This window comes from Chionomys nivalis, chromosome 11 (assembly GCF_950005125.1).
Source record: "Chionomys nivalis chromosome 11, mChiNiv1.1, whole genome shotgun sequence".
NCBI lineage: Eukaryota > Metazoa > Chordata > Mammalia > Rodentia > Cricetidae > Chionomys > Chionomys nivalis.
The window spans coordinates 11,026,964-11,052,471 of NC_080096.1; the positions used below are offsets into that span (position 1 = coordinate 11,026,964).

Genomic DNA, 25,508 nt, shown 5'->3' on the forward strand with positions numbered 1-25,508 from the left:
AGTGCTCGTGACCCCCTGAGTCATGTCTCCAGCCCCAGAAGAGTTTTAATAGTCATACAGGGTGATAAAAATGGTCTTAAATTAGTGTAATATTTGGACTTCTGCTTCCAGAAATCTAGATGGGGAGAGAGATTTGGATTGGGCACAGTGGTGGATGCTTTTAATCCCAGCACTGGGGAGACAGACGTTGGTGAGTCTAACTCTAGGCCTTGTGAGATCCTGTGGGGAAAGACAGCGTGTGTTGATTTGCTTTTGGTTCCCTTTTGCCTAGAACAACCAAATATGGTCAAGACATTGGCCATCAGGCCACAAAGGAGAGTAACATTCGGGAAATGGGCAAAGAGGAGGATCCTTCTTATTACCCCAGTTTACTGTCTTCAGGGTTTCCAGGCTAGACCACAGAGAAGGAAAACTGAGGTAAAGCTCAAAGGAATCCCTTGGATCAGTGGTTCTCAACCTTTGGGGGTGCTGAATGACATTTTCACAAGGGTCACCTATGACCATCTGCATATCAGATTTATATTACAATTCATAACAGTATCTGGGCAGTAGTAGCGTACTCCCTTAGCATACTCTGCACTTGGAGAGGGAGAGGCAGGCAGAGCTCTGTGAGTTCAAGGCCAGTCTGGTCTACAGAGCTAATTCTAGGACAGCCAGGTTGTTACACAGAGAAACCCTGTCTCAAAAGCCAAGCAAAATAAAACAACAGTAACACAATTACAGTTATGAGGAACTATATTAAAGGTCATAGCACCAGGAAGGTTGAGAACCATTGCCACAGATGCATAGACAGCTGAGAAGCCTGAGAGAGAAAGGCAGCTCGGGTTCAAAGGACAAAATGGCAGAGAAAGAGTGCTGTACCCAGACAGACACACAGACAGAGACCTATAAGGGATTCTCTTTTAGTGTTAAGCACCTCTCTGGGAGAAAACTAATTAGTTCCAGCTACTTGGGAGGCAGAATTTTTTTAAATTTTGTATTTTTTTTTTTTTTTTTTTTTTTTTTTTTTTTTGGTTTTTTCGAGACAGGGTTTCTCTGTGGTTTTGGAGCCTGTCCTGGAACTAGCTCTTGTAGACCAGGCTGGTCTCGAACTCACAGAGATCCGCCTGCCTCTGCCTCCCAAGTGCTGTTGTTGTTGTGTGTACCTCTGTGAATTTATGTGTACCACATACATGAAGGTGCCCTTGAAGGGTCACCTGGTGTAGGTGCTGGGAACTGAACTTAGGTCCTCTGAGCAATTAAAAAATCACTAAGCCATCTCTCCAGTCCCCATTAGTTTGAGGTTTTATTTGTTATCGTGTTTCTTTCTTTCTTTCTTTTTTTTTTTTTTTTTTTTTTTTTTAGTTTTTCGAGACAGGGTTTCTCTGTAGCTTTGGAGCCTGTCCTGGAACTAGCTCTTGTAGACCTGGCTGGCCTCGAACTCACAGAGATCCGCCTGCCTCTGCCTCCCAAGTGCTGGGATTAAAGGCGTGTGCCACCACCGCCCAGCTTCGTGCTTATTTCTTGAAACAGGGTCTCTCTCTCTATAGTTCTGGCTGTCCTAGAACTCACTATGGCTGACTTCAAAATCACAAGAGATCTGCCTGCCTCTTTCTCTGGAGTGCTCAGGTTAAGGGTGTATGCCATCACAACCTGCTGGTTGGTTTTTTGAGACAGGACCTCGTGTAACTCAGGGCAGCCCCAAACTGGATAAGTAGCTAAGGGTGACCTTGAATGTCTGCAGCTGCCCTCAGAATAGTAAACTTACAGACATATGCCACCATGCCCAGTTTTTGGTGTGCTGGGGTTCGAACCCGGGACCCCTGCATGCTAGGTGACAAAACCGGAATTGGACAAGCGGCCTCAAAGAGTTCCTTTGGGAACATTTCCTTTGGGCTTCAGCAACCAGCCCTTACCAAAGCCGCAAGGAAGCTTCAGGAAGCTATACACAGGACTCCACCTCGTCCCTGCACCACAAGCGATCTGACGCTTTCTATGGAAGCAGTAGGGAAAAGTCCCTAAGTGGAACCAGCCCAGCCACACCCGGCTGCGTCCCTCAAGATCCAGAGCTTTCCAGACAGCGGGAGGGCGGGACGCGTGGGATCCGCGCCTGAGAGAAGCAGCAGCTTGGCAAAGCGGCGCCCCGCAGAGGTGCGGCTGGGGCCTTTACCTCCGCAGCATCCGCCCTGGCCGCGGTCACCTAGCAACCGCAGCCCCATACTCCCAGACACTAGGCATTGGCCGGAGAGTCACGTACGCGCCTGCGTGGCAGCTGGTGCTACCGCGCAGGCGCAGTGTGGGCGAAGACCGCTGAGGGCAAATGTGGTAACAGGGAGGCCCACGTGCGGTTCAAAGGCTTTTTGTGAGTCTGTGTGTGGAAGCGTTTCCTTTCTTTTCTTTTTGTTTTTGTTTTTTTTTTTTTTTTGTGTTGCTTTGGAGCCAGCCCTGGGACTAGCTCTTGTAGACCAGACTGGCCTCGAACTCACAGAGATCCGCCTGCCTCTGCCTTCCAAGTGCTGGAATTAAAGGCATTGGCTGCCACCGCCCGGCTGGAAGCATTTCTTTAAGAGAAAACATGGCAAGTTTTAAAATCTGTCTCCCCGGAAAAGAAACTTCTCAGCATCCAGTTTGTTGCCAAAGGAATTTCGTGGCAAAGGGTGAACTTTAAGGACGCAGATTGCTTCTGCCTGGAAAAACGCCTGTATCCGGCCTAGAGCCTGCTGGGACATTTGCTGCATTTCAGAAGTTTACTTCTGGATCATGTTTGTTTGTTTGTTTGTTTGAGACAGGGCCTTTGGATGTAACCCAGACTGCCTTCAGACCCCAGATTCTCCTGCTTCGGCCTCCCTAGTGCTGCCAGGTGTCATCATTCGGCATCCTTGGGATAGTTTAAGAGTGACTCTGGTTTATGATTATCCCTACCTGTCTGTCCGATATTCTGCAAGCCATCATTCATAGTGACTAATGTGAAAGGGATTAGAGATGATTGGGGTGGGGCAATCTTTTTTTTTTTTTTTTTTTTTTTTTTGGTTTTTTGAGACAGGGTTTCTCTGTGGTTTTGGAGCCTGTCCTGGAACTAGCTCTTGTAGACCAGGCTGGTCTCGAACTCACAGAGATCCGCCTGTCTCTGCCTCCCGAGTGCTGGGATTTTGGTTTTTTGAGGCAGGGTTTCTCTGTAACTTTGGAGCCTGTCCTGGAACTAGCTCTTGTCGACTATGCTGGCCTCGAACTCACAGAGATCCGCCTGCCTCTGCCTCCCGAGTGCTGGGATTAAAGGCGTGTACCACCACTGCCCGGCTGGATGGGGCAATCTTTTTTAAAAACTCACGCACTGTTAGGATCATTTAGCCCAGAAATCCTAAACTTTCTTCCTTCAGTTTTCCAGTTCTGGGATTATATTCTTGTTCCACAACACTAGGCCAGTAACATCCTTTCTGATAACACTTTCCTCCAGCAAGTGGAGATATGCAGGCAGATAGTAAATTAATCCTTGTTGAAAAAATGAATAAATGTTCTATTTTTTAACAGGTTCTAGGCAAAAGCAGAAGTGGGGCCGTACCTGTAATCCCAGAACTCAGGAGGTTGAGGCAGGAAGTGTGTCATGATTTCAGGGCCAACCTAGGCTGGTTATATAGCAGGCCAGTCAAGACTACAAGGCAAGACCCTGCCTCAAAAACTTACAGTCTGGGATGCAGCTCAGTTGGTGGTGTGCTTGTTTAGCATGCAAAAGCCTCAATTCGCCAAGCGGTGGTGGCCCACGCCTTTAATCCCGGGACTCAGGAGGCAGAGGCAGGCGGATCTCTGTGAGTTCGAGGCCAGCCTGGTCTACAAGAGCTAGTTCCAGGACAGGAACCAAAGGCTATGGAGAAACCCTGTCTCGAAAAAAGTCAAAAAAAAAAAAAAAAAGCCTCAATTCCTAGAACAAATTATGCAGGGGTGGTAAATCATACCTGTAATCCCAGCATGCGGGAAGTGGAGCAGAGGTGGTAAATCATACCGGTAATCCCAGCCTGCAGGAAGTGGAGGAGAATGACAAATTCAAGGCCATCCTGAGCTTGGTGCTGAATTTGAAGCCTGCTGAAAAAAACAAGCAAAAAAAAAAAAAAAACAAACCTTGGATTGTACCCAAAATATGGGTAGTGCCCACTCAGGAGACTTTGTAACCACTTTGTATCTTTAAAGTTGTGTCTTTAGACTCTTCGATTTAAACAGTTTGGCTTTATTGACAAAGGTCTCACTTGGTAGTCCAGGATGGCTTGGAACTCATTTTGGAGCCCAGGCTAGCCTCGAACTCATGCACCATCAGGCTGCCTCTGCCTCCCGAGTACTGGAATGACATGTTTGAACAATTCCATCGGGCTTCTTTGTGTTCTTAGCTTTGACGGGCACAGGTGTGTTACCACCCCTTCTTGTCTTTGTTTTCTGATAACCTGTTTAACTGTAGCTCTTGGAACTTTGTAACTTGAAACCAGGTTGGTTTCAAATTTATGACCCTCCTGCCTCCCTCTGTCCCTTCAATGCTGGGATTACCAGCATGCGCCATGCCACACCTTGTAGGAAGTGTTTCTTGAAGAGAAAGAAAAATAGAATTTTATGTTTTTATAACAAGGTGGGGATCTTGAAGTAGGCGTGTCAAGGAAAGGTCAACAAATTCCTGCTCAGATGGCAACAGTAATTCCTTTCATCCCAGAAGTTTCCTCAGAGCCTACCCAGAGATCTGCAGCCCACAACTGAAAACTTATTCCCTATCCAAACTCAAACAACCTAAAAAAAACAAAAAATTTCAAGCAGCCATAAAGATATTAGGGCTAGTTCCGATCTGTTCCAAAGAGAAAGTTGACTGTTTTTATTTGGTTTTGAGTCAGGGTCTCTGTGTAGCCCCAATTGTCCTGGAACTCTCTACATAGAGCAGGCAGGCTTCAAACTCATTGAGATCACTCTGCTTCTTCCTCCCTGTTAAAAATAATCCTGAAAAAGAACCTCTCCCCTGACACAAAAACACTCCAATCAAACCAGATTAGACCGAATCAAAAATGCCCACATTTAATAAATGCCACACTCCCAGGTGGACACAGCATGGGCCCAGAGAGGAGCCCATGCAAACCCCTGGAGACCACAGTGTTCCTAAATACCCTGTGGGAGTGGTCCTAACCCTCCCAGGGGAGGGGTCAGCACTTGGCAGGCTGGGAGTTGGAATCTAAGCGCTTGACAGGCTGGGAATTGGAGTCCAGACCAGGGCAATTCCCAGGCCAGGAGCTGGAGTGATACTTCCAGACTCTTTGGATATAGGGGTGTTAGAGGACTGAGTCTCACTTTTGACCAAATACTCCCAAGTGCTAGGATTAAAGGTGTGTGCCACCACTGCCCAGCAAGAACAGGTTTTGATAAAGAAAAAAAAAAAAAAAAAAAAGGACCTTAAGATTATTGGAGAACAAGGAGGGGCAAATGAGCAGAGTCCAGGAGTAGAGGAAGGAGCAAGGAGGTTGAGTTTTCCACAGACCAACTTTGACCCATTTTGTCACTTTGCCCAAAGCTGATTCTTGCATTCAAAGTACCAATCTCTAGCCCCAAACATGGGAATTGGGCAAATAATGGCACCAGTTATGGGAGGGGAGCAAAGTTCATACTTATCTGAAATGTGTTCACAGTCCAGAGTACAGGTGCCCTGGGGTGGAGGCCGCTCTAAATGGGGTGGGACTAGAAGTCTGCCAAGGGAACTATGGGTGCCTTACCCAAGTGCACGTGATCCTGGCCAAAGAAATAGGAAGTGTATGTGTAAAAACACTCAACACCCTGAAGGCTGAGGCAGGTGGATGTCTGCGAGTTCAAGGCCAGCCTGGTCTACACAGTGGGTTTGAGGACAACAGTGAGACCTTGTCTCAAAAACAATAAAAATCAACAATGATCAATAACCGAATAAAATGAAGCTCTGTGTACTCTCATTTGACGAGCTAGAAGAGGAATGAGGGTCTGTAGGAAACCTGGCCAGGATACTGTTAGGAAGGGTGCGCTTACAAGGAGACATTTTAAAGATCGCTATATAATTCCCTAAAGAAAAGTAATAATTCATTAGTGTCAAGAGCATTTACAAGTCTGTGCATGGTGACACAGGCCTTTAATCCCAGCACTGGGGAGGCAGAGGCAGGTGGATCTCTAAATTGAAGGCCAGCCTGATCTACAAAGCAAGTTCCAGGATAGCCAGGGCTACACAAAGAAACCCTGTCTCCAAAAAATGAAAGAGATGGAACATGAACAATTAACTTTTGATGGCTGTTCTCCGATACCCACCCACCCATCCATCCATTCCTCCCCCCACCCCACGCCAGTAAATGCTTTTTTTTTTTTTTTTTCCTTTTTCGAGACAGGGTTTCTCTGTGGTTTTGGAGCCTGTCCTGGACCTAGCACTTGTAGACCAGGCTGGTCTAGAACTCACAGAGATCCGCCTGCCTCTGCCTCCCGAGTGCTGGGATTAAAGGCGTGTGCCACCACCGCCCGGCTTAGTAAATGCTTTTTAAAGTATCAGGATACACTAGGGATGGTCGTGCTTGTCTGGAGGCAGGAGGAGGATACCGATTTTGAGGCTAGCTTGGGCTACATAGTAAAACAGTCTAAAAAAAAATTAGAAAAACAACCAAAGAACAATTGAAAGACAGAATAGGCTGGTCAGACGGCTCAGCAGGGAAAAGTGCTTCCTCTAGCTGCAGACCTGAGTTTGTCAACTCTGCACCCACACCATGGAAGGAGGAAACCAACTCCAGCAAGTTGCTCCTTCACGTCCACACGCACCCCTTGTCGTGAGCACACCCACCATCACATAACACAACACAGGGAACTAAATGTGCTTTTAAAATTAAAGCAACTACAGCCACAAAATCTGAGTAGATGCGTTTAACAGGTTGGCTGCTTCAAGTAAAGAAGAACTGGGCAAGAATGAGGCAGAGATGGGAGCCTCATTGACAGTGACCATGGAGTCACCAAGGGGGCTGAGAGGACAGCAATGTGACAGGTGTGGGCAGAGCATCTGTGCTCTAGTTCAGGGAAGAAATTGTAGGGGACAAAAATTCCACTTTCCATGGTAGGTGCCTGGGGATCACAAAAATAGGAAAGAATATGAAGAATAATAAAACAGAAAACATAGGCTAGTATTGGGAGGGAATTCCAGTGAACATTGAAATCGCCCGCGTTTAATTCCAATTGCTAAAAATACCCCTGACCCCAAAAGATATGAGTAAGATAAAAATCTGCATTAACAAGATACAAGGAAATGAACATAGCAGTTGAAGGTCACAGGCTACATTCATAGTTAATCATTCTGTTGCTCAATCAAAACAAGTCACGCTCACACCCTAGACCAAAACATTCTGTAGGCAAACCACTCCCTGGGTGGAATCCATTGTTATCTCAGTAAGGGAACTGGAATTTAGTTGGATCCTTAGAATTTTTGGTGGGTAGAAAGAGATCTACTTCTTTATTTCTGAAATACAAGGTCTGGATATTAGCCTCACCTGTGGACAATAACCTTGAGAGAGCAGAACTCTGACCTAAATGTAGGTGGGACCTTTGAGGTAGAACAGACAATAACCTTGAAGGAGTTATTGTCTTGTAGAAGTAAGTTCCAACTCTCTGACCTTTGGTCAGGTGGAAACAGGCTCACATTTTTTGGGCCTTGACAAGAAACAGAAGTTTAGGTTATTTTTTATTGTTAATTACAGAAATATATGTGTGGGGATGCGAATCAGTGCCCACAAATCCTAGAAAAGGTGACAGATGCCCTGGAGCTGGAGTCACAGGCTGCTGTGAGCTATGCCACACGGGTGCTGGGAACCTGGTCCTCTGCAAGAGCAGTATGTGATCCTAACCGTTGAGTCAACTCTCTGGCCTAAGAGTTTAGAGTCTTCGGTTCTTCCAATTTGAAAGTCTTCCGATCACTGTCTGTGTATATTTAGGGAAGTAAATTAAAGTCCCCCCAGGTCTCGGTTTCCTTATCCATGAGATGAGAATGGGGTTCTCTGGGAACATTTCAAAGGCTGGGCCTGGAGACACAAAAGCTCCTGAAACTGTCGGCTCAGTCAGGCCTCATGCTCATGCCTCTAATACCAGCACTCTGGAGACGGAGGCAGGAGGATTTAGAGTTCTAGGTCAGCCTAGACTACATAAGACCTGTTTCAGAAAATAGGCAAGACTGCAGGCTCAAGTCAGATTGCCTCCTGGAATCGCTCTTAATGTTTTTGCATCCTTAGGCGAGAGGCTGTCTCTGTCCCTCCACGGCTTCTGTAAAATGGAGGTAATTAATACCTCATGGGTATTCCTCGGGGCTCAGTGACTCAACACAAAGTGCTCCGAAGAGTTCTTGGCACACAGTGAGCATTCGGTAAATGGTAGCCATCCTTTGGAAGGTGCTTGCCGGCAGCAATCAATGAATAGCTCCCATTTTTGGTAAGCCGTGTTAGTCTGAAGCAGGACTCCAGACTCCCTCTTCTAAACCGTCAGCTCACCCCAGCCTAAATTAGGGCCGAGGACTGATTTGTCGTTTGTGGTGACAGGTGACAGGCGTACAAAGTCTATCTGGTAGGGTGATAGACTAGAGGCCACAGTCTGAATCAGATCCCAAGAGGCAGTTGACTGGAGTCTAAACGGGTGAGGCAGGAGAGGGACTGAGATGACTGAAGAGGCAGGACCAGGGTCCAGGGTATTTGAGCAGTGAGCAGAGCTGTGGGCAGACAGTCGTAGGAGCTCAGTAGCTCTGCCCCATTCTCCAGGTAGCAGCCAGCTGGAACATTAAAAGCACATTTCACAGTTTTATTAAAGTATATCATGGGGCTGGAGAGATGGCTCAGAGGTTAAGAGCATTGCCTGCTCTTCCAAAGGTCCTGAGTTCAATTCCCAGCAACCACATGGTGGCTCACAACCATCTGTAATGCGGTTTGGTGTTCTCTTCTGGCCGGCAGGCAGACACACAAACAGAATATTGTATACATAATAAATAAATAAATTAAAAAAAAATAAAGTATATCATGTACTTCATACACTAATCACAGTTCATTAAAATCGTTGTTGTTGAGACAGGGCTTCTCTGTTACACAGCTCTGTCTGTCCCAGAACTCCCACAGATCACCTGCCTCTGCCCCTGGAGTGCTGGGATTAAAGACGTGCACTCCTATGCCCAGCTGAGATGGGGTTTTACAATAGATGCAGGCTGGCCTTGAATTTGCCACCTTCCTGCTTTAGCCTCTTGAGTGCTGGGATTACAAGTATGCCCCACATGCCGGCTTAGCTTAATTGGGTTATATGCACGACAATCGATCTTAGAACATTTTCATCACCCCCCCATCAAAGAAATCCTGTACCCATCAGTCGATCACTATTCAAGTCTGTGTCTTCCCATCAGCCCATAGCAGCCACAAATATATTTTCTGTCTCTATGGATTTTCATTCTCAGATATTTCATATACTTAGAATTATGCCATATATCTCTTTGGTGACCGATGTCTTTCCCTTTTTATAAGATTTATTTTGGGGGGTTTGGAGAGATGGCTCAGCAGTTAGGAATATTGCCGTTCTTCCAATATATTCAGGACTCTGTAGAGAGACCTGTCACATAACAAGCAAACAAATCATGAACACTTCTTGTTCTTTTTTTTTTTTTTTTTTTTGGTTTTTCGAGACAGAGTTTCTCTGTGGTTTTGGAGCCTGTCCTGGAACTAGCTCTTGTAGACCAGGCTGGTCTCGAACACTTCTTGTTCTTACAAAGGACCTGGGTTCATTTCCCAGCACCTGATGGCTCACAGCCATCCATAACTGTGTTTCCAGCGAATTTGACTTCCTCATCTGATCTTTGAGGGCATCAGGTCCAAACTTGGTGCACAAACATATATGCAAGCAAAACATACAAGTAAATAAAATTAAATTAAAACAGACAGTCGGGGTGTTATTATATAGCCTAGGCTTGCCTGGAACTCTCAGAGATCTATCTGCCTCTGCCTCCTAAGTCCTAATGGCTGTGCTTAAAAAGTCAACATCAGGCTTTATTTATTTATTGGTTTTTCAAAACAGGGTTTCTTTGTGTAACAGTCCTAGCTGTCCTGGAACTAGCTCTTGAAGACCAGGCTCAACACCAGGCTTTGTTGTTGTGAACCTGGAGATGTCAATGAAAAGGAGGAACACTTCACTTTGGTTCATGGTTAAAAGGGCTTTGGTTCAGGGTCCATTTGTTTCATTAGCATGGGGACGTGGACAAGCAGAACACGGAGGCAGAAGCATGTGACAGAGAAAGCTGTTCCCCTCTTGGAAGAAGGAAGGGATAGAGAGCCTGGGAGGAGAGCATGACATCACCAAACCTCTTCATCCAATCAGGCCCCACTTTCTACCATATTCACCGTCTTCCAGGGGTCCATTTAATTGTGAGTCCAACAGTGGATCAATCCACGGATGATGTCATCACTCTCATGTTCCAGTCACTTGCCCTGAAGCCCACCACTGAACACGAACGAGCCTTTAACATGCCTCGAAAATCCCCTCTGCCCTCCTCTGTGCTTACCACCACGGCCACCGTAGTGAGTGGTATCGATTTTACGGTTTTAACGCACAATTGCATTTTATTATGATCAACGGATTCTGGGAACCAGGAATTTAGAGAGTACAGGGTACCCAGGAGTTGGCTCCGAGCTGTCTGTAGCCTCGGCTGCAAAGTCTCAAAGGCGGCTGATAGCCGGGGGATGGTGGCGCACGCCTTTAATCCCAGCACTTGGGAGGCAGAGGCAGGCAGATCTCTGTGAGTTCGAGACCAGCCTGGTCTACAGAGCTAGTTCCAGGACAGGCTCCAAAGCCACAGAGAAACCCTGTCTCAAAAAACCAAAAAAAAAAAAAAAAAAAAAAAATCAAAGGCAGCTGATGACTCAGTGCCTAGAGCTAAGTTCATCTGGAAGGTTTTATTTTTATTTATTTATTTATTTATTTATTTAATTTTGGATTTTCGAGACAGGGTTTCTCCGTAGCTTTTGAAACCTGTCCTGGGCCTGGTGGTGTTGGCTCACGCTTTTAATCCCAGCACTCGGGAGGCAGAGGCAGGTGGATCTCTGTGAGTTCGAGACCAGCCTGGTCTACAAGAGCTAGTTCCAGGACAGGAACCAAAACGCTACAGAGAAACCCTGTCTCAAAAATCCAAAAAAAAAAAAAAAAAAAAACAAAACCTGTCCTGGAACTAGCTCTTGTAGACCAGGCTGGCCTCGAACTCACAGAGAATGCCTGCCTCTGCCTCCGGAGTGCCATCTGGAAGGTTTTAAACTCAGACACCTGCTAGGTTTTCCTGGTGAGCAGCTTTGTCCTCAGTTAAGCGGTTGCTTGGAATAGCTATGTTTTTTCTCCATGGTGGTCTCACTACGAGAGAGATTTTGGGCAGCCTCACTGGATCCCAAGAGCTAATTGTCTAAGAGAATCAGGTTAAATGCCATTCAGACAGACTTAAGCTCAGAAGCCATACAATGTCACTTGCCCAGAGTCAGTCTACACCACAGTTCAAACTGTCACTTGCACAGTCCGTCTACACCATAATTCAAATGTAGGGACTTTTTTTTTTTTTAATTTCTAAGCCACACTGGTCTCAACCTCTCTTTTTAGCTGAGAATGGTCTTGATCTTCCGCTTGTCCTGCTTCCACCTCCAGAGTCTGGGATCCCAGGCATGTGTGCTCATGTTGCATTGTATGCAATGCAGGAGGGTGAAGCCAGAGCTTCAAGCATGCCAGGTGAATGCTCTAGCAGCTGAGCCACATCTTGCTGCATCTGCCTAACTTAAAACCTATTTTTAACCTGCTCTGCTTTAGAAAGCATCACGTATGTTTTACCTGAGACCATCCTCACCCCCCCACCCCCTTTCCCAGGCAGTGTTCATTAAGGCTTGTTGAAAACGCTAAACATCTGCTTTCCTAGCCTCCCTTGTAGCTCTTGACACAGGTCTACCCAGTAAGACACCAGCCATAATCTGTTGCTAGGCTTCTAGGCAAACGCCAACCCCGGACAAGAAAGTGACCCACGGTGTGGCGATTCCAGCTACACTGCCATCTTTGGGGAAAGGCCAAAAGAATTGTTACATCCTTAGAGGTAAAAAGTGAAAGTACTGGCCCTTGTACCGTTGAGCCACTGAACTGGAGTAGCCGCCTGTCCAGGCCCCTAGCCTGTGAGAAAATAAACCCTTATTTGGTAAAGCCCCGAAAACATCTATCAGTCCAAACCTAGGAAACTAAAGGACTTCCTTTGGAGTTGTAGGAATCACACCTGAGGTGTAACGGGTTCATAGAATAGAGTCAATGATGTAGATAAGGAAGGGGGAGAATTTGAACTGAAATGGATGAGTAGAGAAACTCTATTGAAATTGGGAAAGAATTGGCGTTGTATGAAAGGCTCTAGGTCACGGATTCATTCAAGCCAGTATGGTGGTGCATTCCTTTGATCTGAGCACTTGGGAGACAGAAACAGGTGGATCTCTACAAGTTCAAGACCAGCCTGGCCTACATAGCAAGTTCCAGGGCTACATAGTGAGCCCCTCTCTCAAAAAAGGGAGGGGTCTGCTAGAGGCATGGCTGAGCAGACAGAGCACTGGCTGCTCTTCCAGAGGCTAGATCTGGTTTGATTCCCAGCACCCACGTCATTTCAGACCTGTCAGTGATTCTAGTCCCGGGAAATCTGACACCCTCTCTCGTCAACAGCACAGATGTACACGCAGGCAAAGCACCCACACATATAAAATTTAAAAAAAAAAATTCTTTTGTTTTTTGAGACAAGCTTTCTCTGTGTAGCCTTGGCTGTCCTGGAACTCAGTCTGTAGAGCAGGTTGACTTTGAATTCAGAGATCCTCCTGCCTCTGCCTCCTGAGATTAGAGGTATGTGCCAGAACTACCTGGCAAAATTTAATTTTTTTCCAAGAAACGATTCATCCAACAATAACATCTTGATGTCCACGAAAATCTAGGTACAAGTTAATTATCTCCTTCAGATGACACAATCCAAGCGTGAAGGTGATTTGAGCTCCCATCCTGCGGGGCACCTGGTGTCCTCAGAAATCTCATTTCTCAACTCCGTTTTGAAAGGCTCTTTACAATTTGACTTTAATTTGCCCTGTAGTTGGGCTTTCTGTCACCCAGTCCTTGGTAGCATCACTGTCCTGGGGGCCCAGTTTTCCCACTTCTGGTATTGTAAAAGTCTGCCTTCTCTGCAAACAAACTTAAGTTCTTGTGGCATCTGCAGCCATCTTGCTTCCTATTTCCTTCCTGTTATGTTAGAGAAGGCAGCCTGTTCACTGTGAAGCCAGGAGGGAAAACTTGTATTTGCAGTAATCCTCCAGCCTCTGCTCCTGAGTGCTGAAATTATAAATGTGGGCCACCCTAGTGTTCCTGGAGATTTTGGATTTCTATCTTTTTTTTTTTTTTTTTTTTGGTCTTTCGAGACAGGGTTTCTCCCTGTACCTTTGACTAGCCTGGAACTCACTTTGTAGACCAGGCTGGCCTCGAACTCACATAGATTCACCTGCCTCTGCCTCCCAAGTGCTGGGGTTAAAGGCGTGCGCCACCACTCCAGCCCGGCATGAATTTTTATCATTCTTGTGCCTTCCTCTCTATATCCTCGTATGAACTGGGTGGTCTTAAATAGGGCCTTAAAATAGCAAGTATTTACCAAGTACTTTCTTTTCGTAGGCTGGGATTGCCCAGTTAGGCTCCTCAGCTGGATGGTAGATTTGCAGAGGCTGAGGGTGAGGTAACTAAGGCAGAAGGGGACTGAGTGGTGCTTCTGCCAGCACAGAAGCGGGCCCGAGCACAGCAAAGTGAGCTCTAGGGATCAAACGAAGGATTTGGGTTTCCGTCTTACATTTAATTACCAAGGCGAAAAGTTAATATATTATAATGCCGATTTCCATTTTGAAAAATCTGTGTTAGAAAGATGTTTGGTTGAGTTTCCCATAGCAGATGGAGAGTTAAGGGTAAGGAGTCGTGCCTTTCTTCCATTTTTATGCCCGCACAGTAGGTGCCTGTTGCTTGAATAACTGAGATCGTGGAGTACTCCGGCTTCAGTTACTAAATCAACCAATAGTGGGTTTTCCCCACCCCCGGATTCCTCCCCCACGGCCCCCCCAGCCCCGCCCCACACGCCGCGTGTCGCGAAGGCGGCCGCAGCCAGAGGCGCTTTACGGCAGCCGCGTTGCAGCGGGGCGGGGCGCCGGGCGGCCCGCGCTTGACGGCAGCGGTGGGAGGCAGGCCGGCAGACAGACGGCCTCGCAGGCGGGTGGCGGCGGCCGTGCTGGCTGCAGAGGGCGGGAGCGAGTGAGTCACTGTGCGCGTGTGAGGGAGGGAAGGAGCGAGGGAGCGAGCAGCCCGCGCCCGCCGCCCTCCCGCAGCTCCCGGCAGCCCACTCCCACCCCCCGCCACCGCCTGCCCTCCGCCCAGCGCCCAGGCCGGGCCGAGCCGAGCCGGGTCGGGCCCGGGCCATGCTGCTCACCGTGTACTGTGTGCGGAGGGACCTCTCCGAGGTGACCTTTTCCCTCCAGGTCGACGCCGACTTCGAGCTGCATAACTTCCGCGCGCTGTGCGAGCTGGAGTCCGGCATCCCCGCCGCCGAGAGCCAGGTACGCCAGGGGCAGCGAGCGGGGCCTCCAGCCGCTGCGGCCGGGGAGTTGGGGGGGGCGACTGGGTCCGAGTCCTGCAGCTGCCCGGAGATGCACCCACTGCAGCGAGGGGGACACGTGCACGGGTGGGCACCCCTCCCCACCTTCTGGCCCTCGGGAGCCCTGGATCCTCATCACGTACCTCCTGCTTCTCCGACCAGAAATACCAGTTTGGATCACTGGGAGATAGACACTGGTCTGGGGTTTGCTTATTTGTACCGAGTTCCTCCTTCAGTATGCGCAGTTTACCAGGGAACACACATATCTGTAGTTGAAAGTGAGGGGAAAAGTTTGAGACTCGCTCTGCCTCTGCCTTTGACGTCGCTAGAAATGCATGCGTTTCTGGTTAGTTTATTATTATTTTTTTTAAAGCGATGGTTAGGTCAACTCAGTCTGCTTCCCAGGCCAAAGCCTTCCTCCTCTCTGGTCCCCGTTCAGTTGGGTCAGTTCAAAAAAGCTCAGTGCTTTCGAAGGATATAGGCTTGAAAATGACCTACTGTCTGAAGACCTCCGTGGGACTCGGTGGCATGGCGTTCAGTCCCTCTTATGTTTTAATAAGAAAATACATCCTCAAAATGCTTTGGAGCTCTCAGTAGTCTTTGTCAAACAGAATAGGTGGACTGCTCTGTAGCCTTTGCACTAAAACTCTTAAGATTGTACCAAAAGTGGGCCTTGTTGGGCGTAGTCCAAACATTAGAAAATTGTAGACGACTCCCAAGGCCTCAGAATGTAAATCTGGATTTCCTTCTGCAGTTATGAAATAGTTCCAGAAACTATTGCCCAACTACTGCTTGTTCTGCCCTGACTTATGGCAAACGTGTCAATATTTTGTTGAGACGCGTGATTCCTTTGCACAATGTGAACTTAGAACCTTGGCATACAACTGTTTCTGGAAGGATCTGTTTTAGGGAACAAGGTGTCACTCACATGCAGTCTGGCAAAAGGTAGGGATTAAACAGTTCCCCCAATTTCTATAGAAAAATTCACCCACAAAAACCTAGGACTCAGTTCCTGTTGGTCCGCCTCATACTCATGGCAGTGGCAAACTAAGACCAAAGAGATTGTGGGGAGGGGGGATATCAGCCTTTTAGAGAATCAATTGATTGATTGATTTTTGATGGGGGTTTCAAGACAGGGTTTCTCTGTGTTGCCCTGGAAATTGCTCTATAGATCAGGCTGGCCTGGAGCTCACACGCATCCACTGACCTCTGCTTCCTGAGTGCTGGAATTAAAGGTGTGCGCCACCGCCACCCAGCGATTGGTTGATTTTTGAGTCAGGGTCTCACTGTATAAATCATTGGCTTCCATCTAAACTCATACAGATCCCTTCACTCGGTGTCCCAGGCTAGAGCTATCACAACCAGCTGTTTCGTTTTTTTGAGAGGAGGTCTTAACTAAGGGGCCAAGGCTGACCTCAGACAACATTCATCCTGCCCCAGGCTCCTGGACTGCTGGATCACATGCAAGTGTACACTACCATGCCCAGCCTAGCCTATTCAGTTTTTTTTTTTTTTTTTTTTGGTTTTTCAAGACAGGGTTTCTCTGTGGTTTTGGAGCCTGTCCTGGAACTAGCTCTTGTAGACCAGGCTGGTCTCGAACTCACAGAGATCCGCCTGCCTCTGCCTCCCAAGTGCTGGGATTAAAGGCGTGCGCCACCACGCCCGGCCCTATTCAGTTTTTGAAGTCCCCCCCACATCGTTTTTTATGTGGCTGTTTGATTACCCAAGTTATAATTGCAAGCTGATTGGGAATAATTTTAAGTTGAATTTGTTAGTAGGACTTGAGAGTGAACAGAAGTTGACATTGTTTCTTTTCCCATAGTGCCCACATGCACTCTGTGTGTGTGTGTGTGTGTGTGTGTGAGTGTGTGTGAGAGAGAGAGAGAGAGAGAGAGAGAGAGAGAGAGAGAGAGAGAGAGAGAGAGAGAGAGAGAGAAGCATTCTACGCCTGGGTTATAGGTGCACTCCCACGCCTGTGTCACTCAGATGTCAGTAAAATTTTTAGTAAATTAGGGTATCAGATTGAAAGATAATTGTAGGGTTAAAGAGGGCACTGTCATCTGCCACTTGGGGACTTTAGGGGTGCTACTTGAACAATTAGGCGAGCTCCAAATTCTTCCACTGTTGGCATCAACATTTGGTATTTACTTTCTTCCCAACACAAATTAGTGTGCTCCAACTAGTGTTAAGCCTGTATTAAATAGCTGTAAACAGCGCCCTGTTTTTCAAGTTAGTGCTGTCGGCTCTATGTAACCTGACAACAGTAGTGTCTATTTTAAGAGCGGATTTTTAAGCACTCTGGGGGTCGCTTGTCTGGCTTGCTGGCTAGCCCCCACAGGCAGGAACAGGATCCGCCCCAGACACTAAAGTCACTTCCTTTCGTCGGATCTTAAACATTATCATTTGTTTGTTTGGTTTGGTTTTTATTTTCCCCAGTCATTTCTTATTTGAGCTCCCCAACCAGTTTTTCTAACTTGTCCCTTCCTCTCAGATTTCTTTCTGGCTGTTTACTTCATTGGGCTTTAGTTTTTTCCATCCCCATTCCTTCACCTGTTTCTGACTTCACACCACAGGTGTCCAAACATGTATGAATTTTACAGAGCTGCTTGGCTACCGAGTCACACTTGCACTGAGATAGAATGTGTTTCACTTTAATCACATGTACAGGTGGAGATGGTTTCTGTTCTAAATTTATTATCCTCATGTAATAATTTGTATCTCCATAAGTAAAGTGGTTCAGATCATGCTCACAGTACCTTGTACATAAATTACAAAAGTGGCTGTTTTAGGCACTAGACACGTGCATATTTTCTTGTGTGGTGCATAGCAGTTACAGCTATGTACACAGTTATATATGTGCATATACTATACGTCAGTTACATTGTGTACATATATACATTGAGTAATCATGTGCATTATATATGCAGAGTAGAACTCAAGGATAAAATAAGGGGGGAGTGTTGGCCAATGCTTTTAATGCCAGAACTTGGGAGGCAGAGGCAGGTGGATCTCTATGAGTTCCAGGCTAATCTGCTCTACAGAACAAGTTTCAGGATATCAAGTACTACACAGAGAAACCCTGTCTCAATCCCCCACCTCTCCAAAAGAATAAACAAGACTACATGGAAATGGGACTGAAGAGACAGTTACTGACTAAGAGCACTTGTTGTCCTTACAGGGGTTTGATTCCCAGCACCCACACAGTGGCTCACAACCATCTGTAACTCTAGTTCCATGGGATCCAACACCCTCTTCTGACCTCTGTGGGCACTAGACAATACACATAGTACATATACATACACATGGGCAAAGTACACATACATAAGTCAAATTTAAAAAACAAAAAAATAAATAGAAATAAGAATTCTCAGGCTATACCTGTACTCACCCAGGGAGCACTGTTTAGAGCTCCACCTTTCATCAGCATCATCTGTGCTCAATCTCATTATAGTAGTTCTGAGGCAGTGACAATAAATTTAGAATAGAAACCGTCTCCACTTTTGCTGTGATTAAAGCAGGACATGTTCTCCTGCCGTGCAAGTGTGGGCTTGGCAGCCAGGCAGGCTTTGATGCAGACTTGACTGGGCCGACCTCAAACAATTATCAGAACTTATCTTCATGTTAAATGTCTGGGTGGTTTTGAAACTAATTTACTTGTATAGGTGGTATGGAGTACAAGCCTGTACAGAATGGAAGGCCCCTCAATGAAAGCTATGTTTAAGTGGCAGCTAGCAACCGTGACCCTGGAAATGCCACTTTTGTACAGCTTACATGGTTTACAAAAATGCTATTTTAGACCATGGGAACTGAAAGTTTCTATTGTGGCTAGTTTTGGTGTGTTTATTTCCTTAAGTAATTCATAGTCTCCCCTCGGGGGGCCCCCACCTCTGGTAAATTCTGAATAGTTGTGATAGAAAGGTTGTAACACAGAAAAGAATAAAGAATGCAGCCACTCGCTTATTCCTCATAACCCGTAACTCATAACTGCAGTTTGGGTGTTTGTTTGGTTAGTTTTTTGTTTGTTAATGTTATTTGAAACCACAGTTCAAGGCCAGCCTGGTCTTCATTGAGGGTTTCAGGCCAGCCAAGACTACGTGTTGAGAACCTGTCTCAAAAAAACAACAGTTCTTGTTGGAATGCTGAGTGTGGTGGTTCACACCTTTAATCCTGGCACTTGGGAGACAGGCAGACACAGGTGGATCTGTGAGTTCTAGGATAGCCTGGTCTACATAGGAAGTAGTGAGACCTTGTTTCAAAACAAAAATCTACTGGGTTGGGGCTAGCTCTGGTAGAGTGCTTGCCTACTGCACATTGCCAGCACTGTAGGAAAGAAAGAAGTGACCCCGCCCACCCCGTTAATTGAAGGCTCTCTTTCAGAGACCAGAAGACATTTGGTGTCATGCTTAAAGGTTCTCGAGTTGTATTTTTGAGCTTGTAGCTAGGTGTTAAGGTCGGACTCTCATCTGAAAGTTGGATTCTAACACTCCCTGGGTGTGAACACCAGCTGCTGCGTCAGGTCTGCAGATCCACACCTAAAAGTGTAGACTTCTGTTGTGCCCTCTTCTGACTGGCAGGGCGGGGCTCGGGCTCAGGTTTTCCACACTAGTTTCTGAGGTCGGGGACAGATGTGGTAGAGCACTGTGCCCGTGCCATTGCCAGCTTGCCTTTTGTTTGGGTGGTGGGGAGACTAGAGGTTGTTGATCTGGTCATACTCATATTGAGATATTGAGTTGGGAGGTGAATGGGTTTGTTTGTTGGACCACGTGTCCTCTTGCCTCTGCCTCCCAAGTGCTGGGATTACAGACTGTACCATCATGCCTGGCCTGTACTGGGTGATTTACTTAAGGACTTAAAATGTAAAATAATCACATTTCTTAGAGTTTTTTGAGCTAGGGTTTCAATAGCTCAGGCTGCCCTTAGCCCCAGCCTTCCTTCTTTATCCTTGCAGGTCCTGGGATTACAGTCTTCATGTCCTACTTAAACCTGCTGGATTTCATTCTTGTGGATATTTGCTCTCTACCCGGTGTGGTGGCTGATTTTGTTGTTAGCACAACTGAATTAGGCTTCCTGGGGGATTAGTGAATTACATCTCCAAATGTGTCTATGGTGGCGTTTTTCAGAGACAGTTTCATCCTGGGGCTCTGGCCTAACCTATGGATTAACTAATGCTTTGATGAATTTGTAATATGGAATTATTGGGAGGTGGTAAAAGGTAGTGGAGTCTAGTTGGAGGAGGAAGGTCATTGGAAGCATGTTCTTAGGACATATCTTCCTGTGTCCTTTTTTTTGCTTTGAAATCAGGGCCAAATAGACGTCAATGCCCAAGTAACGAACCCACCCATTTTTGAGGAAATGGAGTCAGAGATTCCATAACGTGCATGCATTATATATGCCTGATGTCAGTGACTGTTAGAGCTTGAGTCATATCGCCGTCCCTTTCTTCTCTCTCTCCCTCTCACCCTCCCCTCTCTCAGATTGTTTTTTTTTTTTTTTTTTTTTTTTTTTGTTTTTCGAGACAGGGTTTCTCTGTGGTTGTGGAGCCTGTCCTGGAACTAGCTCTTGTAGACCAGGCTGGTCTCGAACTCCAGAGATCCGCCTGCCTCTGCCTCCCAAGTGCTGGGATTAAAGGCGTGCGCCACCACCGCCCGGCTCTCAGATTGTTTTTGAGATAGGATTTCTCTACATAACTCGAGCTGTCCTGTAATTCTGTGTAGAACAGGCTAGCTTCAAACTCAGAAAAGTACAGAGATCTGCCTGTCTCTGCCTCCCCAGGCTGGGGTTACCACCTCTTTTGGCTTCTGTTGCCATCCTTTTTAACAGTGAGAAACTGGGGCTGGAGTGGTTAAGGTGCACTGGCTACTCTTGCAGAGGGCTGGGTTCAGTTCTTAGCACCCACATGATGGCTCACACATATTTACGATTCTAGTTTTAGAGAATCAGACACTCCTGGCCTCCAGCACCAGCCATACAAGCAATAGACTTAGGCACATGAAAGTTAAATGCTCATACTCATAAAAAAAAAAAAATCAAAAAATAAAAAATGGGAAAAAAAAAAGGCCAATTAAGAAGACGCTAAACATTGTAGTATTTTCCCGTCCTTTGCAGACATCCCCCAACCCCAGTATTTCTTGGTGTTTCGAATAAGGACGGTTATGTGTGTATCCCGTACCCCATACTCAGACTTGAACCCAGGGGCTTCACATAAGCAGTCAGGCACTGCCAGCAGAGGTTTAGATCCTTATCAGGGAAGGCTGGCTTAGAAGCCATTTCCCGAGGCTACTTTGGGGTGCTAGAAAAGAATGCCATTTTTAATGTCAAGCACGTAGAGCACCCGCATCATGTCTCTTTATAGCTGTGTGGTCTCTGTGTCTTCTGATCCATAAAATTGGACGAATGATTTTTGTTAAAATGTGACACTCCGTGAGACAGTGTAAGGGTTAAGAGGGAGAATGGGAACTGGACTTGTTAGCCCAGGAGAGTTTCACTCAGTGGTAGCAGGGTGCTCTTTAAGTTTGGGTTTCAATGTTACGCCCCATTGGAAGAGAATTGAGTAGTCTTGTGCTGAGCTTTTCCATGCCAGACAGACGCTCTCCTACTGAACCAAGCCTTATCCCCTAAACTGTTCTCATCTTCCTGAGTTTGGTTCTTTATACATGAACATATTTTCTAGTAAGTGTGTCTTCCTTGGGAGACGAGTCATGTGTCTTTAACTACATTGCAGCTGACTCACTGAACCTGAGAGGCTAGGGTAGGCAGGCCATGGGCTATTGGTGACCTCATCACAGTGGCTTAATTGTGTCGATGCCACCCAGTACACCTCAACCTGTGCCCCCGGTTTATGGTTGTTTTCCACTCACCACCACAAATTATATGTGGTACAGTTCTTCATTGTATTACCAAAAAGAAAGAAGAATCAGTTTGAGATATGCACTTAGATGAGTGTCATGACGAGGTGGTAGTGATGGTTGCAGTCATTTTTAGTAGCGTATAAAACTTGTAAAATTGGTTGGGCCGTGGTGGCACACACCTTTAATCCCAACACTCAGGACGCAGAGGCAGAGACAGGTGGATCTCTGTGAGTTCGAGCCCATCCTGGTCTACAAGAGTTAGTTCCAGGCCAGGCTCCAAAGCTACAGAGAAACCCTGTCTTGAGAAACAAAACAAACAAACAAAAAAGCGTGTAAAATTGGACAGGCAAGTTCTGCTTTCTTGTCTCCAGAAGGATTCCATTCTGGAGGACTAGGTTTTTTTGCCCGTATCACCATGAGATTAGGAGCAGAATGGCAGCATATGCTCAGGATGGCCGGTGTAAATGATGTTTGCTGTTCTGTGCCCAGGAGCTTTGCCAAGAGCGTATGTGGACAGGCGCAGGAAGGCTGTGGTAGACAAATTGCCTAGTAGGTACAAGGCCCTGGGTTCAGCCCCCAGCACGGAAAAAGAACTGGAAGGAATATCTGCTATGATCAGTCCTGGTGGCCTGCTGGACACAGGACATTTAACTCCTGGCCCACCTAGTGACAGGCCCCTCCTAGAGTTCCTGGCTGAGTTAGTAACCAGCTCAGGTTGCTCAGTTTGTTTGTGGCCCAGAACAGGGCAAACGCTTAGGGAGCAAGATGTGCCAAGTGTGCCACAGCGTGTCCCGTGGAGTACATGAGAACATAGGGACAGTGTTTCCACCCTCACTCCTATGTGTGCCATTCTTCCCACAAGTACACTCTGCTTCTGTGTTGGACCCATTGAAAGTATTTCTGTTAATAGGACTTAGCTCAGCATGTTTTTCTTTCGTGTTAGTTTTCTCTCATCAACATGAGAGCAGTGAAACTTGGAGGATGGCAGAAGAAAGGCCTGCCAGTGTGTGGATCCCTGCCGACTGCACTCTGTTCCCGTCAGTTACTGTAGTCACACAATTCTCTGTCATCCTGAATTTCTTTTTTGTTTTTGTCTTGTTTTGTTTTTTGTTTTCAAGATAGGGTTTCTCTGTAGCTACGAAGCCTGTCCTGGAACTAGCTCTTGTAGACCAGGCTGGCCTCAAATTCACAAAGATCCGCCTGTCTCTGCCTCCCGAGTGCTGGGATTAAAGGCGTGCACCACCACCGCCCGGCTTCTCTTCCTTCCTTCCTTCCTTCCTTCCTTCCTTCCTTCCTTCCTTCCTTCCTTCCTTCCTTCCTTCCTTCCTTCCTTTCTTTCTTTCTCTCCCTCCCTTCATTTCTTTACTGATTTATTTTTATTTTATGTGCATTGGTGTTTTGCCTGTGTGTGTTTGTGTGTGGGTGTCAGATCCTGGAGTTACAGACAGTTGTAGGGCTGTCGTGTGGGTGCTGGGAATTGAACCCAGGTTCTCTAGAAGAGCAGTCAGTGTTCTTAACCATTGAGCCATTTCTTTCTCAGATTTTTAAACGATGTTTTGTTTTTTAAACTTTTTATTTGCTTTTTTTGAGAACTTGATCCTTGAGTACTGTGTTTACATCATTTCCACACGCACCCCATTCATGACTTGTTCTGTGATTATTGTTGTTCCGTATATAATGGGTTTAGTTTTGTGGGTTTTTTTGAGACACTATCTCACTGTAGCCCTGGCTGACCTGGTACTCGAGGTAGTTTTTTGCCTTGGCCTCCTAGTGTTGGAGTTACAGGCATGTGCTACCATGACTAGATAGCTAAAAGTGTACATTAGCTAAAAGTGTACATTATTTGCCTTGTAGCAGACATAGCCAGAATATGTCATCCCTACTTCCCTGGTTGCTCAGAATGGAAGCTAAATTCCCTGCTATATGAATCAGCCCATCCTTTGCTTAAGTAGATTTCTGGGCAGTCATTATATACCAGGCTTTGTCCTAAGCTGATGGGCAGCTGAACAAAATCATTGTTCCACATAGCGTACATTGTAGTTGACCAGATCAACGTGTAGCATATTAGTGAGGAAAGTAGTCTATTACAAAATACATTGTGTTGTTCGGGCTAGAACCCAGGGCCTCGTGGGTGTGAGAGAGATGCTGTCATTGAGCTCCACCCATAGCCCATGTCCAGGGTTCACTTTAGATGTGGCTTTAGGGAAGAGCACTGAAATAATGTTTGATAAGAGACCTAAACCAAGTGACAGGAGGAAGAATGGTCCTCAGGTAGAGAAAGAAACAGAGCATGAGGGGAAGGTGGTGTGTCTCGTTGGACAGCAGTGGGATGAGGTCAGAAGCGGCTGTCAGCCAAATCCTTTGGGCCTAGTAGGAGACAGGCAGGGCTTTGGATTTCCTTCTAGGCATAATGAGAACGCATGGAAGGGTCTTGAGCAGGGAACATGATGAAGAAGAAAGTGGTACCATGTTGCTTTTCCACACTTTATACCACCGGATCTTCCCTTGCAGATTGTCTATGCAGAAAGACCTCTCACTGACAACCACAGATCCCTGGCTTCTTACGGCTTGAAAGATGGCGATGTTGTGATTTTACGGCAGAAGGAGAATGCGGACCCTCGCCCTCCAGTGCAGTTCTCAAGTAAGACCAAAGCTCATCACCTTCTAATACAGTGTCAGAATAAGGGAGTGTAGGCCACCTGCCTGCCACATAACTTTGGGCAGGTCATTGGGTTTCTAAATCAGTCATCTCTTTAGCAAGGTAGTTGTCATAATTAGCCCAGCTTTACCTCAACGAGAGATGAAATGCAGGCTTAAATGATGTCATCACAGTCACATAGCTAGTAAATAAAAAGTGATTGAATTGGTGCTTTTTCTGTTGCTCCAAACCTGGCAGATTTAAGTGGTTGGAACATCAGGTTTGGATGCCTCCCTAACACTGCTATTAGTCTTGATGTGCCATTCGGAATGGGGAATTTTGTAAATGTTTTTGTGGGGTTTTTTTTTTGTTTGTTATTATTTTTCCAAGTCAAAGTTTTTCTGTGTAACAGCTCTGGCTGTTCTGGAAGTCACTCTGTAGACCAGGCTGGCCTTGAACTTACAGAAAGCCACCTGCCTCTGCCTCCCCAATGCTGAGAGTAAAGACTTGCACAGCCACCACCCTGCCATAAAGAATTTTTTGGGGGTGGGGAAGGGATTGGTTTTTTTTTTTTACAGGATTTCTCTGTAGCTTATAAACCTGTCCTTGAACTCGCTCTATAGAGCAGATCCACCTGTCTCTGTATCCCGAGTGCTGGGATTAAAGGCGTGCGCAACCACTGCCTGGCTTTAATAATATATTTTTATATGTATGTATGGGTATTTTACCTCTTTGTGTGTATGCTATTGCATGCAGCTCCTGTAGAGGCCAGAGGAGGATGTCAGATCTTCTGGAACTGAGTTAATTTTTTTTTTTTTTTTTTTATTTTCGAGACAGGGTTTCTCCATAGCTTTTTGGTTCCTGTCCTGGAACTAGTTCTTGTAGACCAGGCTGGCCTCAAACTCACAGAGATCCGCCTGCCTCTGCCTCCCGAGTGCTGGGATTAAAGGCGTGCGCCACCACTGCCCGGCTCCGAGTTTATTATTTTTAATTTTGTGTGCGCGTGTGGGGGGGGTGTTGTACACCTGAATACAGATGCCCACAAAGATTAGAGGCATTAGAGCCCCCAGAATTGTAATTTAGCTACCTTACATGTGTGCTTGGAGCCATCAAAAATCTTTTAACCACTGAACTATGGCTCCAGACCCCGTGGCTTTTTGTTTTGTTTCAAACCCAGAACAGCCATGGAACTTTTTGTGTGACCCAGGCTGGCCTCCAGACTCCCGAGGGCTGAAATTACAGGCATGCACCCACACATCCAGCCAGCTTGGTGTTCATAGTCTGGATCCTGCATTTAGATTTCTGTGTCTAGAATATGCAGGACTGTGTGGGAGCGGGCACATATGTGCTTGATGCTGAGAGGGCCTGTAGCTTCCTTCAGCTGCTCTCATGA

The 25,508-nt window shown here is 46.4% G+C and overlaps 1 protein-coding gene across 2 annotated transcripts in view; it reads left to right on the forward strand.

Moving 5' to 3' along the window:
• Positions 1 to 14,224: 14,224 nt before the first annotated feature.
• Positions 14,225 to 25,508, forward strand: part of LOC130883365 (protein DDI1 homolog 2) — a 45,697-nt gene continuing 34,413 nt past the window's right edge. For both annotated transcript variants that reach the window (XM_057783646.1, XM_057783648.1), the window contains exons 1-2: positions 14,225 to 14,591; positions 23,989 to 24,118. In XM_057783646.1, coding sequence (XP_057639629.1) covers positions 14,454 to 14,591; positions 23,989 to 24,118 — 268 coding nt within the window. In that variant the 5' untranslated portion in view covers positions 14,225 to 14,453. The remainder of the gene's footprint in view (positions 14,592 to 23,988; positions 24,119 to 25,508) is intronic.